The sequence below is a fragment of the Rhineura floridana genome, chromosome 17, assembly GCF_030035675.1.
Source record: "Rhineura floridana isolate rRhiFlo1 chromosome 17, rRhiFlo1.hap2, whole genome shotgun sequence".
Classification (NCBI taxonomy): domain Eukaryota; kingdom Metazoa; phylum Chordata; class Lepidosauria; order Squamata; family Rhineuridae; genus Rhineura; species Rhineura floridana.
The window spans coordinates 21,180,744-21,199,448 of record NC_084496.1 but is presented as its reverse complement, the minus strand read 5'-3'; the positions used below and the strand labels follow the sequence as shown (position 1 = coordinate 21,199,448).

The following is an 18,705-nucleotide window of genomic DNA, read 5'->3' as shown; positions in this document are numbered from 1 at the left end:
TTCTCAACCATGAGGGCGAGAAAGTCTGTTTTATGAGTTGTGTTGAGGCTGGGAGGGATAGATGTCTTCCTATTTGTCAAGTCTGTCATCAGTTCCTCTGTGCACAAACCCACCACTGCCATCTTCATGTACAGGATTTTTAAACTATAGGCTTCCTATACTGGGAACACATCAAGAAGAAAGCAAGATTTCAATCTTATCACTGGCATTCATAAGAGTTTTTGTTCAAAGCTGTTAACAACGTATTTTAATAGAATCATATTTTTGTCTCCTCCCCACAGTGTGGTGAAAAAGGACATTATGCTAACAGATGCACCAAAGGACATTTGGCCTTCCTTAGTGGACAGTGAGCCAGCAGCACTTTTTTATATGGGAGCTGAATTCTGCCTGGCATCATCTTGAACTTGTTAATTCATCTCTTTTCAATGTCCATACCAAAAGGAAGGCCAGTTGAGGACTATTGATCTGCAACCCTTTTTTTGTATTTCATCATTTGTTTAAACCTTTTTAAGGATAGAACTTAGTGGTGCCTGCCTTTATTCAGACTACCCAGTGGAGAAATGGGGTAAAGAAGAACTTGATGCAAAAGCCTTCTTCTGAAATGCTTTATTTGGAGTAGGCACTCCTTGTTCCAATGCATTTGTTTGGAAGTCTTCCTTTTTTCAACCGTCCTTGGCTGCGATGGAAGGTGGGAATTAGCTCATGAGATGCCATATGCTGCACAACTGTACTGTGTTCTGCATTTGTTGAAGATCTGTACTGCTGTGTTCCTTGTAAGGTGTTTAGTCCAAGGGTTTTTGGTACATCATGTGGAAAGAGTTTTCTTAGCTACTTGCAGCAGCCTCCTGTTAAGTTGTGGGAGGGGGAAGGAGTTGATCTTATGCTGAAGTCTAATGTGACAACCTTGCACCTATAGCTCAGCTGAAGTCACAGTGGTATAGAACAGGAGTGGGGGACCTTTGGCCCTTCAGATGTTGCTAAACTACACCTCCCATCAGCTCCAGCAAGCATGCCTAAGGGCCAAGGATAATGGGAGTTGTGATTCAGCAACATCTGGAGGGTCAAAGGCTCCCCACCTGGTATAGAGCTCATCTCCCTTTAACTTAGTCAAAGGTGAAAAATGAAGGAACTTCCTAAAGTTCTTTATGTATTCATGGTGGGTGGTAGAGGCAAATATGTAGAATGAAACCCAGGTTACATGCTTTCTGCCAGAGAACTCAAATTGATTATCGAAGCTGAAATCAGAATTCTTCCTGAAATTTGTCATACAAGCTCGAGCCATTAGCAGATACCTGCTACAGTTGCCAAACTACCTTTGAGCATTTGTTTTGTTTGAAAGGGAGGTATTTTGATGGAAAAAGCTGGGCTTTTATTTTAATTTGTGAAATGTGACTTGGGGGTCGGGAAAGATAACATGCTTGAGAAGAATTAACTGGGTCCTGCATCATATGATTTGTCCAGGATTCTTAGTTAATTAAAAAAAGTTGTAAAGTATCATTTTGCAGAGTGAGCAGTTTTCTAGCAAGAGCCATTGTTCAACATTGTGAAAGGCAGTCTTCCTCTTGCAGAAGAAACATTTGTCCCTTATTAGGGACACTGAAGGAAAGAGAGGATATACTAGTGTAAATGGTTTTCTTCTCTTGCCAGGACTAGATTTAGCCTAGCTCTAACATGCACATAGCTTTAGTAGCCTAAACTGATTTTGCTCTGCAGATCTGAGTAAGTCTCAAGTATGTCATCTTATCACTTGATTATTTTGTTTATAGCATGGTACTGTTTATCCTCCTTTGGGAAGCAAATGTTTGACTAGGATGACTGCATTCAGTTGCCACAAAAATGTCCTATCAGCACCATATAGGCCTATGTTTGCTCTTGGAAATTATAACCTGTGGGAGTAATAGAACTGCAAATAGAGGGAAGACACTGGGTGCCCCCAAACTACAAACTGATGAACCAAGCAAGCACATCATAAGATGAATGTGGCAGAACTACAAAGGTCATCTTCCAGGCAATTTAAGGTCTATGGAACATTTATTTAAAACAGGAACTTAGTACTTTCATTTCATCTAGCATAAGCAAGGTTGATACTTATAACAACACTTAATTCTGTCACAACTTGAGGAAAATATTCACTGACTGGCTGTGGTTAACTGTATGTAAACTGGTAGAGTTGGAACGATCCTTTCAAACACTATTGTATTTTTGCAGCTCGAGAATAAGGGCTTATAGAAATGCCCTGTCATCTTGCAGTGGTCAAATTAGCTCTACAAGTCACTATGTTGGTAAATATTTTATTATTGGTCACAGAATACACTGGTGATTCTAGAACATAACAGCCAGTCTGTCTTTAGTTGAAGCAATCTTCACTACCAGTCACAGAATGGCGCCTTGTATTCTTCTGGTCCATTGACTCTCAGTGATACTTCCTCCAGCGGTCATGCTCTGAATAATCAAAACAAGCCAGTTTTTTAACGTTGCACAGCTTTTGGATGTTTATATATTTAAAGCATTTTTATACCATGCTTTTTATTAGTGCTGAAAACAGCCTATAACTTGCTCAATTTGTTAAGGTAAACTAGCATAAACAATGACATACTGTAGGATGTCATTAACCAAATGCCCCGGGGGGGGGGGGGGGGATAGGTTTTATGCTGATGCTTAATGACAGCAGCACTGCAACGAAGCAGAACAGTGCTTGGAGAGAATTCTGAAGAGCAGGTACCACCCAAGGGAAGGCCTTATTTGCAATTGCCACTGGCAGTACCAAAGATTTATAAATCTTTGTACATTTCCCCAAACCATGTAGCTGACTATTATTGGAAACTGAATGCTGGCTTAGATGGGTCTCCTTTAATCCAGCCTAGCAGAGTTCTTCCATTACTAGGACTTTTAACTAGCAAACACACCTATCACCTCAAAGTCCCTGACACGCTGCAATTACTAGGCTAATCAAGAATTAAATTTCCCATGAATGCAACTGCCCACTTGTTTTCCCCCAGCACCAGTGCTCAGAGGTACTGTACACACTGACCATGGAAATGCCATTTAACTATCACAACACAACGGAGCAGTTAAAAACACTCTTCAAGAAGGAAGTGTGGCAGTTCCATTGGTGCATCCCACCTTACGCTGGGGCACAAACCGCCAAAGGTTCCACCCACCAACTGAAAACCAATCCTAGCACACATGCTCTTCCCTAAGAGCATTAAGTATTATCTCACTTGTTTAACATTGCTTCTCAGGTATACACAGTAAAGGTTTTACTCACTAAGATGCTTGTAGTTCCAGATGTAGCTGATGATCACATAGCTAGTTAGCATCATGGCAATACCTCCAATACCTCCTTTCCTCACATCAATATACTTCTTGAAAAATCTGTCATAACCTAGGGAAATAGGAAAACAGTCTCAGCTTCACAGTACAGTAGGGCCCCACTTACCGGCATTCCATTTTCCAGCGTTCCGCTGATGCGGCGGCTTTCAATTAGGGGAAATCCCCCGTTTTAAGGCCGGTTTTGTGACACTTTTGTGCGATGTGCCCCATTATATTCAATGGGTTCCGCTTTACAGCGATCTCCGCTTTACGGCAGCAGTCCGGAATGGAACCTGCCGTATAAGCGGGGCCCGCCTGTACTTTCTTGGCTACAGCTATGTGATGGGAAGATCTTCAGATGGCAGAGGCAAAGGCAGAAGAGCATCTAGTAGCGGTAAAAGAAACAGTTACACTAACAGGCTAACTATAAGGAGAAACTCTAAGCCCAAGATCATCATTTTTGCAGCCTGTTCCTATGTCTACTAGGAAGCAAATCCCAACTTCCTAGCAAGTGTCCTTAGACTTTCAGCCTACGTAGATAACCTTCCTTACCAAAGACCAGGTTTTTTTGCAACCAGTCAGTGCCATTCAGTTTATCAAGCCCCAAATTTAAAATGGCCACGTTAAGACATCTGTTTAAGCACAGAGGAAAAGGGACTAAAAAATCAGGTTAGGGCTGCAGCTCTGCAGAAGACTTATGTTTACATGAAAGTGGACTTGCATTCAATCCCTCTCGTCCAGACAGCTAGAAAAGAAAGATCTCTGCTTAAGGTGCTGTGGAAGCACTGCCAACTCCAGATGAGGATAACATGCGTTCATATAAGTATCTACATCCCTCTGGGTTCTGATTCATAAGCAGCAGCCACGGCATGATTTTTTTGCTACCTATTGATTTTGCTGCTTAAGTATATATTTGTTTTTATACAGCCACAAGAGTGGCTGTATACTATAGCCAGCGGGGATTTTTCACATTCCACAATGTTAAATTGAAAATACCCCCCATGCCATTCTGATGCTTCCCATAAGCTCATTTCAAAACAAAACCTTACAAAACTTATAGTCCTGAACTCAGAAACGCTTGCTTAACAACCCTGTCAATTTTCATGGCGATACACAAAACAGTCAGTGAGAATAGACAGTTCAAAGTGTAAAAAGAGAGAGAAAACCCTCAGAGCCCTTTTGGACTTTTTTTCTCTGAGAGTTCTCATAATCTGTTAAAATTCATTAAAAATCAGCCATGTTGACAGAGTACCTGTAATCCTAATACTGACCTTGCCCCATACTCTGACCTTCATCTGCTGCAGTTTAAAAGTTTAAAAAATGCCTGGCTGATTTTTAATTAATTTAATAAATTTTGACTGGGACCCAATGATAACGCGGAGCATGCTCAGTAAGAACCAACTGTCAGAGTTCTAAAAGCCTCACAGCTGCTGGGCTTGCCTAATCAGAGGGCCACACCCACACCAGACTTTGATTTCATGTGAGACAGTCATGGCTTCCCTCAAAGAATCCTGGGAAGTGTAGTTTGTGAAGAGTGCTAAGAGACTCCTATTCCCCTGAGAGAATGGTTTAACAGTCAGCCACTCTGATTGAAGGTCTGTGAGGGGAACAGGACGTCTCCTAGCAACTCTCAGCACCCTTCACTAACTACACTTCCCAGATTCTTTGAGAGAAGCCATGACTGTCCAAAGTGAAATAAAGGCCTGGTGTGGATGTGGCCAGGGAAAGCTTTAGTTTAAATTTGGGTGGGAGGCTACATGTGTCTGCTGTAGAATAAAAAGGTGGGGGAAAGCCTGAAAAAGAATGATTCTGTTCACAATGTTTTCCTTTTGGAAAGGAAAGGGGCTTCCCTTCTGCCCAGTGCCCACCCACCCAATCTCCTCCTCTCCCACTCCCTGCCCCTTCCCTGGGTCAGTGTTGGACTATGACTTGGGAGACCAGGGTTCAAATCCCCACACAACCATGAAGCTCACAGGGTGACCTTGGGCCAGTCACTGCCTCTCAGCCTCAGACAGAGGAAGGCAATGATGAAATCACATCTGAATACCATTTACCATGAAAACCCTATTCAAAGGGTCGCAATAGGTGGGGATTGACTTGAAGGCAGTCCATTTTCATTTACAAACATGATTGCATAGAAATAAATCCCACTGAACTCAAAAAATATGCAAATGATGAACCCACCCTCCCTTCTCCTTCCTCCTATCCCCTCCTCTTGCCCCTTCCCCTTCCTTTGCCCCTCACTCCCCAACCCCTTCCAATCCCCTCTTTCCCCTCCCCTTCCCCTCCCCTTCCTCCTCCCCATGGTCAGTTTCACCTATCTTAAACATGATTGCACGGAAGTAAATACCATTGAACTCTATAAGCATGCAAATGATCAAACCTGCTCTCCCCTCCACCTTCCTTTGCCCCCCTCCCCCCCCATGGTCAGTGTTTCCTGTCCTAACCAAGATTGCATAGGAGTAAATCCCATTGAAAATAAGCATGCAAATGATCAGACCTGCTTTCCCCCTCTCCTCTCCCTTCCTCCTCCCCTGCCCACTCCAGCCCTCCTTCCCCTGGTCAGTTTTACCTATCCTAAGCATGACTGCACGGGAGTAAACGCACTGAATTTAATAAACATGCAAATTATCAAACCTGTCCTTCTCCCCTCTCCATCCTGCCTCCTCCCCTCCCAGTCCTCCCCTCTGCATTTCCTCCCCTCCCTCCTCCTCCTCCTCCCCTCCCCATCCTCTGTGGTCAGTTTCACCTATCCTAAGCATGATTGCAGGGGAGTAAATCCCATTGAACTCAATAAGCATGCAAATGTTCCATCCATTCTCAGCAAACTTGGACAGGATCCCATTTCTTACCTCCCGGATTAAAAAGCAGGGAAATTCACTGATAGGCAAAAAACCTTGCGGTTTAAGAACACACCTATAGCCCACAGCTATTCTATCAAACTTTAAACAGCAGGGAAATTGGGCACCTATAGTGAATGCACCAGGGGAGCAGGAGACCTGAACTCCTCTCTGAGATATTGTACTGCCCTACAAATTGGTCAAAATGCAAACACCATTTGGGTTGGTCTTTCACAGTCCAATCCACTTCCTGTGTAGCTTGGAAGAATTTGGTAACGTGCCTCTGAGCATATGGTGAGTGGTGGCAACACCTGCAATCAGCCCAAATAATAGAAAGAAGACATGTGCTGTGCTGATCTTGTTTTAGCCGGGAGGAAGCAACATTATTAAGACAGTTCATATAGTTCAGATGGTCACTTTAAATATGTCTAATTTCCTTTGCAATTTTAGTGAAGTTTCCTATAGGAAATCATTTTCTTTTGTTTCTATTTCTGTGAATATGTGAAGTACAGCAACTCTTTGCAAAATTTATACTAAAAAAACTCCAAACATAACTGTGGAATAATGGCACTGACTTCTGCAGAATAGTCTCCAGTGGACCTCAGGAGTGTCTCAATTTGCACAAGATAAAACAGTGGGAGGTGAAATATATTCTAGCAAAATGCTAGGTGTGCTCTATGTTTTTAATTGACTGTGCCCACCTTGCCTTAAATGAAGTGGTTTAAACATAGCAGGCTGAAAATATGCATCCTCTTTTTTCCAACAGCTAGAGTCATTGCTGAAGTAGCAACATATTGGAATCAGTCTGATTTTTCATCAAACTGCAGGTCCAAATTCCACTGTTAATGCACCCAAAATAGAAATAGAACATAACCTCCAATTTGAAACACAAAAGGCTGTCTTTACCATCGTATGACAATGACCAATAAAAAGGCTTTGAAATTAATAAAAATAAATTTGACACAGATTTCTGGGATGAATAATGAGGGAAATAAAATTTTCTAGTGTAGATTCTCTGTAGAAACATTAATAACACAGGAAAGAAGCAAAGTAAGAAGAACACCAGCAAACATACACAAATATAATTCTCTATCTTTGGAGACGGCAAGTGTTGCCACCACTCACCATATGCTCAGAGGCACATGTTACCAAATTCTTCCAAGCTACACAGGAAGTGGATTGGACTGTGAAAGACCAACCCAAATGGTGTTTGCATTCTGACCAATTTGTACGGCAGTCCAATATCTCAGAAAGGAGTTCAGGTCTCCTGCTCCCCTGGCGGATTCACTACAGCTGCCCGATTTCCCTGCTTTTTAAAGTTTGATAGAATAGCTGTGGGCTATAGGTATGTTCTTAAACTGCAAGGTTTTTTGCCTATTAGTGAATTAATTTTATGTTTTTAAAAATTGTAAGCCACTCTGGGATTTTTATTGAAGGGTGATGTATAAATCACTTAAGTAGCTGCAAGGGCCAGAAACTGCCTGTTCAAGGCTGCAGTTCTATGTGTATTTATTAGGAAGTGTCAACTAGTTAAATGGAAGTTACTTCAGAGTAATAACAAGGGATCTGGGCTGCAAGACTGAAAAGGGACTTGCTGCTCAGCCCTGCACCTCTTTACTCTTATGCTACAGAGTTCAGGGAAACATACTGCCAAATAAATATTTGGATCACAGAGTGAGGTCACCAAGTTCAAAAGTGGGATTAAAGATCTGTAGGTGGATCAGGACCATGTAGGTTTTCAGACCCTCACACTGTTATATCATGAGGCCTTTATTTCACTGGCAAACTAAGAGTATTTCTACAAACAAATTTATTGTAGATAGAATCCTGCCATTTCTCAGGTGTAACACTACTGACTTTAATACCAGAGTTATGAAGCATTGCCTATTGTAAAAAATGTTGGTTTTCCAACATTAATAGAAAACAACTAGATTCAATAAAACAGCACATGCATAGGGTTTCTGGGAGGAATACATGCCCAAACCAAACATCACTACTCACCTCCTTGGCAACTTCTAACAATCCCAGTTGGGCTGTAATCTCGTGTTGTTAACCAGGTTGGCAACTGTCCCACTTTAACATCCAGGAGCCTCATATCTTTAATGGGAACTAGGAGAGAAAAACAAGAATGTGAGGAGGAATACATCAGTTAGGTTAGGAGCTGACACTGGAGAAATAGGTTACAATTTGTATTACATTTTTATACTATTCCTGCTCCAAGGAGCTGGTCCAAGTGGTACACAAGGTTCTTTATACCCGTCGCCTCTTTTATCCTCAGAACAACTGTAAATTAGGCTAGGCTGAGAGATGGAAACTACTCTACAGTCACTCAGTGAATGTCACAGCAATTTGAACCTGGACTTCCCCAGTCCTCATCTAGGACCCTATCTCCTACACCACACTGGCTCTCAGTGAGAGATGTATTTAGGTATGTCATTTAAGAGTTGTGAGGATGGTTTGCCTTGGGTTCAAATTTCTGCTGAGAGAGAAGATCTTTCAGCTTCAGTTCCCCATACTATTATGTATATGTAACGCACATAATATACAGTTATGTATTTAATTATGTACACAGTCCATCAATGTAGAATATTTTTTAACAAGAGTATCAGAGTAACAGGGCATTGCCCCAAAGAGCTCACAATCTATACTATGACCATAGGGGACATAAAAGAAGGAGATAGAATGTGAGAGTAATGAATGTAATCAGGGATAAAGTCGAGTAGGTGCAGCCAAATGTATGTGGCCTTTGGTTCAGCTGTGGACAATGAATTTGAAAGTTGAGGCTTATGGAAGAGGTGGCTCCTATCATGTGAATACGCTTGCCAAGACAAATGTTTTTAGCAGATGTCTAAAACAGTATAATAAGGATATCTGTCTAATGTCAATAGGCAAGACATTCCAGAGGACAGGTGCTACCATACTAAAGGAATGGCTTCATGCAAATGCAGAACAGACATTATGTGGCAACTGTAAAGTTCAAGATCTGCAGTATCTGTGGATAACTCTGTATATAACTGTCTCATTTATTCATACCTACCCAATGCAGAATTTCCTTCTAGGAAACCCCTCCTGTCCCGATTGCAACCTAACCATCCACATCTGGTCGGCCACTGTGAGAACAGGATGCTGGACTACTTAGACTAGCTAGGCCCATCTCTTATGGTCTTCTAACAACTATTCATTTACTTAATCTATATGGGGAGGTAAAGAGAACCATTTTGGATGCATTCCGAGATCAGAGTAGCAGAGAGGGTGTTAACTTCTAGATGCAAAACATCAACATGATTATTTTTGGGGAGAATCTCCCCCCTCTCCATAGTCCACTTTCTTCAGGGGTCAGCATCCCAGCACTCTGGGAGGACTCATCATTAATCCTTAAGTCACCTCTGTTGAGGAGGAGGCACAGCCACCTCTTGTCTACCCTCTGGGTGGCAGTGATGACTGAGTTCTGTCTGTGTGCACTGGGGTCTCAGGAGAGGACATGTTCTTGAAGGACCCCCAAAACCTAGAGCTATACCCTCTGACCTGGCACCACAATCCCATGGCTCCATCCATCCAAGCGATGGAGTTACTCAACAGCAATGGAAATACTCTCTGCCCATACTCAGAGACTTTCTTTCCTTTACATGTTTCAAGGTAGGGTGGGCCATGTGTTCTACCGTTTGGTGGGCTGTCCTGTACAAAGGGAAAGCAGGGTGGCCTTGACGTTGTCTAGGGCCAGGCTTAACCTATAAGAACAGATGCTTGAGGTTCAGCACCATTGTCTCTTCAACCCCTAGGAGAGCGTCTGTGCCTTTAAAGCTACCTGGCAAGCAGAAATGCTGCAAGTGTAGATATTTTCTTAACACAGAGACGCAGGCCTGTCTAAAGTTTCGCTGCCTGAACCCCCCCCCCAAAAAAAAATACACAAGCGAACTGTTAGAGGGAGGAGGGAGATAAAGAAACCCGACAGACTTGAGGACACATCCCAGCACGGCGTGGTGATACGGGGCTCTATCCAGAGCTGCATTTGTGATAGAGACGGAGATATCCTCGTTCTTGAGGAGAGACCAGAACAGGGCAGGGATCTGGACACTTCGGAGGAGGAAAAGGTGGTGGTGATTCCCTAAGGCTATTCAGGCCCCTCACTAAAAAAGACAACAATGCTGGGAAAAACAGCAGGGAGTAGAAAAAGAGGAAGGCCAAACAAGAGATGGATGGATTCCATAAAGGAAGCCACAGACCTAAACTTACAAGATCTGAACAGGCTGGCTCACGACAGATGCTTTTGGAGGTTGCCGATTCATAGTGTCGCCATAAGTCGCAATCGACTTGAAGGCACATAACAACAACAACATTCAGGCCCCAGCGAAGCCAGGTCACCTTGGAGTCTCCCTTCCCCAAGCAGCGCTTACCCGGTCGGTCTGCCATCTTGAAGCTGCCAAAGGAGCTCTCGGCTCTGCTTCGCAAAGGCTGCTGGGAGAAGGCCGCGCACGCGCGAGAGGGCTCACAGGAAGAAGGTCGGCCTCTCTTTGGGCGACATGATGGGCAGGTGTAGAAGGCGGGACGAGTCTGAGCAGGAAGGAAGTAGAAGCGAGCCGCCGGATAGGATGAAAAGAGAGGGAGGGGAAGTTCTTTTCACAGTTCTGTTCTTACCCCACCACTAGGCTGCGTATCAGGCTGCGATCCTAAGCACGCTTACCTGGCGGTAAGACCCGCTGAACACAGTGGGACTTACTTCCCGAGTAGACCGGCATAGCATCGGGCTGTTCATTAGTTTGGATTGTAGCCAACTAAATTCTACTCAGAACAGACCCACTGAAGTTAATCAAGTCCTGTCCATTAATTTCAGTGGGACTACTCTGAGTAGAACTAACATTGGAGGCAACCCTTTATATTCCGTTTTAGGGAAGCCTAAAAGGCTAACAAGTGGGAAAGTACCTCATGCTACAAACTGACACAAAAGCAGAAAACCACCTCCAGTCCAGAAACAATAAACTCCTACTTAGAAAATGCTCTCAAATAACTAGACTAGATGCTTGTCTTATAAGCAATTTATTAATTAATCATATTTATTTTTCTTTGAAAACTGAACCACCACCACCCCATTTTGTTTCTTAGGCTGGTTTTATCTGCTGAACGTATGTACGACGTAAAGGTGCAAGCATAAAATCCAAATGCATTCTAAAAAAGGTAGGTCACTTCCCCAAAAAATACAAAGGCATATTTTTAAATAAAAATTATTTTGAAACAATCATTTTCAAATTATTAATTATTCTGTTGCATGTTTTATTAAAATAATATTTGTTCTACATTGATGCTATCTGCTTTTACTCTTGCTTTTTCTTCATTAATATTAATTATTTAATAGGCAGGATATTGACATTTTAAATTGAATAATAAAGTGCAATCCAAATTATCGAAGAGACAGAGCAGCTCCCCTGTGCAGAAAAGTTACAACATTTGGGGCTGTTTAGAGCAAAGGCAAACAAAAAGTGATGGAAGTGGATAAGATATGCATGGTGTGAAGAAAGTGGATAGAGAAAAGTTTTCTCCCTCTTGCATAACACTAGAATTTGTGGACATCCAATGAAGCTGAATGCTGGAAGATTCAGGACAAGGTACTTCCTCACACAGCACATAGTTAGACTATGGAATTCACTCCCACAAGAGGCAGTGATGGCCACCAACCTGTTTGGCTTTAAAAGAGGATTTGGCAAATACACGGAGAATAAGGTTATCCACGGCTATTAGCCATGATGGCCATGTTCTCCCTCCACTCTCGGAGGCGGTATGCCTCTGAATGCCAGTTGCTTGGAATCAGAAGTGGGGTGAGTCCTGCTGCGCTGTGGTCCTGCTTGCACATATTCCATAGGCATCTGATTTGCCACTGTGAGAACAGGATGCTGGACTCGATGGGCAATTGGCCTAATCCAGCAGGGTTCTCCTTATGTTCTTATGTAAACCTTAACACATGAGTACATATGCCTCCCTCTCAGGTAGGGTTGCCAGGTCAGAAACATCCTAAACCCTGATATTTCAGGGGCAGGCCCTAGTGATGTCACGAGGGCAAGTCATAGTGATATCATTAAGCACGATACATTAAGCATCAACCACAGCTGCTTGGAGCATACAATTCAAACAAAAACATTTCTCTGACTGGAAATTAAGATAGAAATCTTAGCTAAAAGATGAAGCCTGGGTAGGGAACATTTGATCTAGCCTACTTGCTTCTGGCAAGAAGGGTTTAAGTGCCTTCAGGCCAGCCCAATCACCAGAAGGCCATTGTAGGAAGAAAGCCTAAAGTTGTGGAGATGTTAGATGGGAGCACTCAGGAGTAAAGATGGATGCCCCTGAAGGCTGCAATTCTAAACACACTTATTAAGCCCCATAGAACTCAATAGGACTTACTTCTGAATAGATATGGTTTGGATTGTGCTGTTGGTAAAGCTTGACTAGGGAACCTCTGCAAAGATATCCATATCCAAGCAGGGTTGGCAACCCCCTGCCTGGAATGCCCTGCCTGTACCTTTTAACATGTCTGCTTCAAACTTCTTTATAGATTTGACCTTCACTTCAGAAAGAGGTTTGAAAAATGAGTAGGAGTAAGAAGATTCTCTAGCCTTTTCTTTCTACCTTGTGGGCTTCTGTAAACTCACTTTGACAGCCAACCCAATTCCAGTGAATAATAATTCACAGAGAGAAAACACATACAGTTTGATCTACCTTCACAGACAGCAGTTTGGGAACAACAATTGCAGCCACACTTCCCAGTATGTGAATTCTCTTTTACCACTATTGGGCAAGAAACAAACCGTCATGCAACCAATAAGGTGCATCATCAGTAGGTTTAAGGGGGTTGAGCTGAGCGCATGGAAGCACTATTGTTGCTTCTGTGGATGTAAGGGAATGAGGTTAAAGGTAAATGAAATGCAAATAGAAAAAGAAAAGACAGTGATGATTTCCTAAATGCAATGCCATACCAACCACAACAAAATTCCTATGAGTAAGGCAGAAAACTCAGCATCCTACAACCGGTCAGGATTCCTAACCAAAACTAAAAACATTCTGGCAGCCAGTCAGCCAAGGTCACAGAAATTCCCATGCAGCACAACCAGACTTGGGGGTTTCAGTTAAGGCAGAATGCTGCGGCATGATTGCTGACAAGAGTGAGACCCTATCAGCACATAATACCTCTGCTCTGAAATCTGCATTGGTTGCCGATTTGCTAACAGGTGAAGTTCAAGGTGTGCTTTTCATGTTACGGGTGCCACACAGTACTTGTTCTGCTCTTGTAAGAAATCAGTCCTTTAGTGTGGCAGTGTCTATACTTTAGAACTCCCTGCCTATTGACATTAGACAGATGCCTTGATTGTAGTCTTTTCAGCACCTGCTAAAACATTTTTGTTTAGGCAAGCCTACCCAGCCAGGTAGAAGCTATTGTGTTTTTTATCTGTTTTTAACTCATTGTTGGTTTTATTATTTTGAATGTTTTAAAATACCTGTCTTAAACTGTTTTTGCCAATAATTTTATTGTTTTCATTCCTTCTGTAAACCGCTTTGAGATTTTTTACAATACAGCGGTATATAAATGTAAATAAAATACATAAATTTTGAAGTCACTGTGGCCCTTGGGTCTCTTTCCACATTTAGGAACACAGGAATCTACCCTATACCAAATCAGGCCATTTGATACCATCTAGCTCAGTACTGAGCACATGAACTAGCACAGGCTCTTCAGGATTCCAGGCAATAGTCTTTTCCAGAAATTGAATTTTGGACCTTTGCATGCAAAGCATATGTCCTGCCACTGAGCTACAGCCCTTTCCCTGTTTAAAAAGTGTCTTTTAAAATTGTTCTTTTCAGTTCACTAATGAATGCACAGCATACCTAGGGCAGATTGACATAATTCATTTAAAGCACATGAAACACACATTTGAAGCACATGAAACCCATCACAGAATCATGGGGACTGTGTTAAGGGTAATAGGAACAATAACTGTGAGGGGGGAAAGTACACTTCCCAGGATTCTTTAGGGGAAGTCATGTGAGAGCCAGTTTGGTGTAGTGGTTAAGGTGTTGGACTACAACCTGGGAGACCAGGGTTCAAATCCCCACATAGCCATGAAGCTCACTGGGTGACCTTGGGCCAGTCACTGCCTCTCAGCCTCATGAAAACCCTATTCATAGGGTTGCCATAAGTCGGAATCAACTTGAAGCCAGTACATTTACATTTATGTACTTTAAATGCAAGATGGATGTTCTTTACATGTATTGTGTGGATCTACTTAATAAACTTTGCCTGCATGTAAATCATTTTAATTAATTTTTTAAAATGGAAATGAGCTAGAAAGTTTACTGGGTGACCATGGGCTACTTACCATCTCTCAGCCTAATCTGCCCCTCAGGATGAAAACAGAGAGCAACCATGGCTGCTAAAGGAAGATGGGCACACTTAAAATGTAGAGGAAGTAATGATGTACAACCATAGCGTGATATCAAATATTTATCGGGACATAATATGAGGAAATAGCATGACTGTCAATAATGTTTATTATTTACACAACCTGTAAATATATTTGTAGTGCAATCCTATGATTGTTTACTCTGAAGCAAGTCCCAATGTATTCAATGGGACTTACTCAAACATGGAAGCATGCAGCTTCCATGAGGCATGCAGCCTCAAGTGATATGGAAATTCACCCAACCCAAAATTCAGAATCATGCCACTTTAAGTTGTTTTGCAACTGGTTATACATTTTATGGTCATTGGATTTTAAAAGGATTTATTTCTTATTGTGAGCTACCTTGGTTTCCAATCGGCAATCCTACCTCACAGTGTTGTTGGGAATATTCCATATACATACACACACTGGAGATGTAAAAATACATAGACCCCATATAATAGTTTATTGTCAAAACCAGTTGGTTATTGCAGAACATTAAAAAAAAATCAGTATTTGTTCCCTACATAATAAAAGCAGTGATACCTATGTAAGCCCTGCCTTAATTGCTTTAAAAATAGGATTGGAGAGGGACAGAAAGATTTACAACACAAGCACAATCCTTTGCTACGTTCACTGAAGAGTCCCATTAATTTACAGCACAATCCTAACCATGTCTACTCAAAAGTAAGTCCTATTGAATTCAATGGGGTTTATTCCGGGTATGTGGGATTAGCATTGTAGCACTACTCCCAGAATAGCAAGTATTGGATTAAAGCTTCAAATTGGGAAGGTTTTCAAAACACTGCCCTCTTCAACAACCCAGGAACATTTAAATTTGTTTGACTCTTGCACATAAGAGAAAAAAAGATTTTTGGTACTGCTGAAAGCTATATACTTACTCTATGTGATTTTCAGATAAATGGGGGGGGGAATAGTTTGCTACCTTTGCAATGATGTCTAGGTACTGCCTGGAGGCCCAGAAATCCCTTGTCAATCACAACCCTGATTTCACTTATTGGCTACAAACCTGAAAGGGCAGGGTTAGAGCAGCCAGCTAAGAGATCATTTCACAGTAGTTGTGGGTGGGGGGCTGACATTTTGGTGTGTATCTTGTGAACCACACCACCTAGAAACTTTTTTTAAAATGAAAGCTGAGAGTCTGGAGATTAAGCTGACCCACCTGGAGACCCAGAGAGAACCCCCAAAATCGAGTCTCTGGGCAAAAACCAGATACCTGGCATCCCTACTCTCAGGACTTAGGATCTGCCATTTCTGAGGGCAGATCCATACTTGATCATTTGCATATAGAGAAACTAAGGTCATGTTTAAATATGTGGGCCCAATCGTGAATGAAGCCGTGCTATTTGACAAGCCATTCCAGAGTACCCCAGCAGGTGTCAGCCTTGTTTTGCAAAACAGTCTGTTCAGAAATTGCCCTCTAAGAGGCTCTCAGAGGCTTGTGAAAGAATGGAAGCATCTTTTTATTTATTTATTTACTTATTACTTAAAATTGAGCTAAAGGTGAATGCAAAAGGATAGGCCATTAAACAAGTTCGCATCCATAGGAGGCCATGCTAAATGGTTGAGGAAGGCAGGAGGCTTGCAGTATTTCCTGCGGCGAACAATTAGAAAGAATGCAGAAAAAGAAGAATATATTAGTTAAAGACTCCGGGGGAAAAGCTCACATCGAGCAATACTGTCTTTGCAACATTTCCTTTCTTTCAGCTGAAACAACAACTCGTGGTCCAATGGAATTAGCAGTGGAGGCTGCTTTATGAGGGCAATAGGGAGGTGCCCAACCAACCTCAGCTTACCCTCACCTGTCTGCCATCTTACTTAAAACCAGTCCGGGGTGGCACTCCTTGTCAGCTTCCTCCTCCTTCATCTCAGTCTTGCTTTTGCAGAACTCAGCAGAAAGGATGATGGGAACAAAGCTAGGATTAGTTGGCTCTTTCATTGGCTCTGTCTTCACCTACTGTTTGGGCTCCCTGTTTCCACCCTGCCTGTCCCAATGGGCACCAGCCACCACTGGGTATTAGCCTCAGATGTGCCCCCTCAAGCCTCTCAATCTGGTCTTCAGAACTCTCCCCAAGCCATGCCCCTCACTGGCTTTCCTTCACTTCCCAACTGTGTTTGCCTGACTGGAAAGTGTCCTTTAACTGTGGTTGTGGGCACACTAGTCACTTCAAAAGCAGCAAGAATGGTTTTTCTGGCTGCGTTTCGAAGCGACTCTGCCTTGGCTGGACACACCTTCCTTCCCCTCTACTGACTTCAGATCTTTCAGGACCACCCACTGTAAAGTGTTGGGTCAATCACTGTCTCTGCCTGAGCCTACAGCAAAACATTTCCATTGGCCACACCTGGAGGGGTAATGAGTTGATCTACAAATCAGTTGCAAAATCTGTCTGAAGCTGAATTTTTTTAAAAAATTGGAGCTGATCTGCCCAGGTTTTAGAGTAAAAAGGGCTGGAGTTTGACTAGCATCGTGTGCCCCTGTTTTCAGAAAAGAGAGATGGAGACACCCTGGAACCAGCACAACAGTAAGGGTGTCTCTACCCTAAGATAAAGCCTCTTGCTTGTTCGGATGGAGGATAGAAAGAGAGTGTAAATGTGTGTAAAAACTAGCCTAGTAAAATTTACATTCATTACTCTGCCCACTTTTGCCTCTGGCCCTGTCCACCACTAGCATTTGGCCCCTGGAAGGTTGCCCAGAAAGGAATGTGGCCCTCAAGCTGAAAAAGATCCCTGACTCCTGGCTTAACACCTGTGCTTGCCTTGTGAAAAAAAATATACTGAGTGCCACACCAGGGCCAACATCAGGGGTCAGCATCCCAGCACCTGGGAGGACTCATCATTAACCCCTACGTCACCTCTGTTGAAGAGGAGCAGCAGCCACCCACTGTCTACCCTCTGGGTGGCAGTGATGACTGAGTTGCACTGTGGTCTCAGGAGAGGCCATGTTCTTGAGGGTCTCCCAAAACCTAGAGCTATACCCTATGAGCTGGCACCACAATCCCATGCCCCATCCATCCAAGCGATGGAGTTACTCAATAGCAATGGAAATACTCTCTGCCCATACTCAGAGGCTTTCTTTCCTTTACATGTTTCAAGTTAGGGTGGGCCATGTGTTCTACTTTGAGGAAGACAGTCTTCTGTTTGGTGGGCTGTCCTGTACAAAGGGAAAGCAGGGGGGCCTTGAAGTTGCCAAGGGGGCCAGTCACTGCCTCCCAGCTTAACCTACCTCACGGGCCTGTTGTGAGGCTAGAACAAAAGGGGAAGAACTATGTATGCTTCCTTTAGCTTTTTGGAGGAAAGGTGGGACATAAATAAATAAAAAGCAGGAGGACTTCATTCTCTGTGATAAAGTACACAAGCTCTTCTGTGACAATACAAGCAAGATCTATATATCTTATTTCTTTTCGTTTTATTTTCTTTCTTTCTTTTGGTCATTGAAGGTGTTGTAGCCATTCTGGAAAGTTTAGTAGAGATTAGGGTGAGTGGAAGGTAGCAAAAAAAGGTGGAGGACAAGTATTATTTGTTAATTGACTTGTATATATCATGCCCATCCAGATAGCCTAAGATAATATTTGGATTTATAGTGATTTTATAAGCAATATGGTAAAAAGGTAATGGTGTCCCCGCACTTGTAGTGCGAGTCGTTTCTGACTCTTAGGGTGACGTCTTGCGACGTTTACTAAGCAGACCGTATATATGGGGTGGGATTGCCAGTTCCTTCCCCGGCCTTTCTTTACCCCCCAGCATATGCCGGGTACTCATTTTACCGACCACAGATGGATGGAAGGCTGAGTGGACCTCGACCCCTTTTACTGGAGATTCGACTTCCTCCTTCCGTTGGAATCGAACTCCGGCCATGAGCAGAGCTTCGGCTGTATTACCACTGCTTACCACTCTGCGCCACTAATTCCTACAACTCTATCTGTATCTTTTATTGAAAATGCAAATGCAGTACAACTTCGCTATAACTTGGGTGTCAGGGGACTAACGATGCACCCACGTTATAAGGGTTCCGTGTTATAATGAAAACCGCGGTACTGGATACAGTATTGCGCTTGAGGATATTGTCATACCTGTGGTATATCCGAATCCTGCATTATAACGAGGTTCCA

General features: G+C 42.8%; 2 protein-coding genes across 2 annotated transcripts in view; one reads left to right on the top strand and one right to left on the bottom strand.

Annotated features, from left to right (window-relative positions):
* The window catches only part of CPSF4 (cleavage and polyadenylation specific factor 4), a 14,579-nt gene extending 12,246 nt beyond the window's left edge, over positions 1–2,333 (top strand). Inside the window, exon 8 of the mRNA XM_061599243.1 lies at positions 282–2,333. Within this exon, the coding sequence (XP_061455227.1) occupies positions 282–350 (69 nt within the window). The 3' untranslated portion in view covers positions 351–2,333. The remainder of the gene's footprint in view (positions 1–281) is intronic.
* On the bottom strand, positions 2,276–18,705 carry ATP5MF (ATP synthase membrane subunit f). Its single transcript, XM_061599245.1, has 5 exons — positions 18,667–18,705; positions 10,547–10,703; positions 8,154–8,261; positions 3,269–3,385; positions 2,276–2,442 (listed from the first exon to the last, which is right to left on the bottom strand). The coding sequence occupies exons 1-5, from the start codon at positions 18,688–18,690 to the stop codon at positions 2,414–2,416; spliced, it is 435 nt and encodes a 144-aa protein (XP_061455229.1). The 5' UTR covers positions 18,691–18,705; the 3' UTR covers positions 2,276–2,413.

Bases quoted from the DNA above. Each gene is read 5' to 3' on its own strand.
- ATP5MF (XM_061599245.1), bottom strand. From the start codon at position 18,690: ATGCAGGATTCGGATATACCACAG. The intron at 3,386-8,153 runs GTGAGTAGTGAT...CTATTTCCCTAG, and splicing joins TGTTAGAAGTTGCCAAGGAG to GTTATGACAGATTTTTCAAG. The intron at 2,443-3,268 runs GTGAGTAAAACC...TTGATTATTCAG, and splicing joins CTGGAACTACAAGCATCTTA to AGCATGACCGCTGGAGGAAG.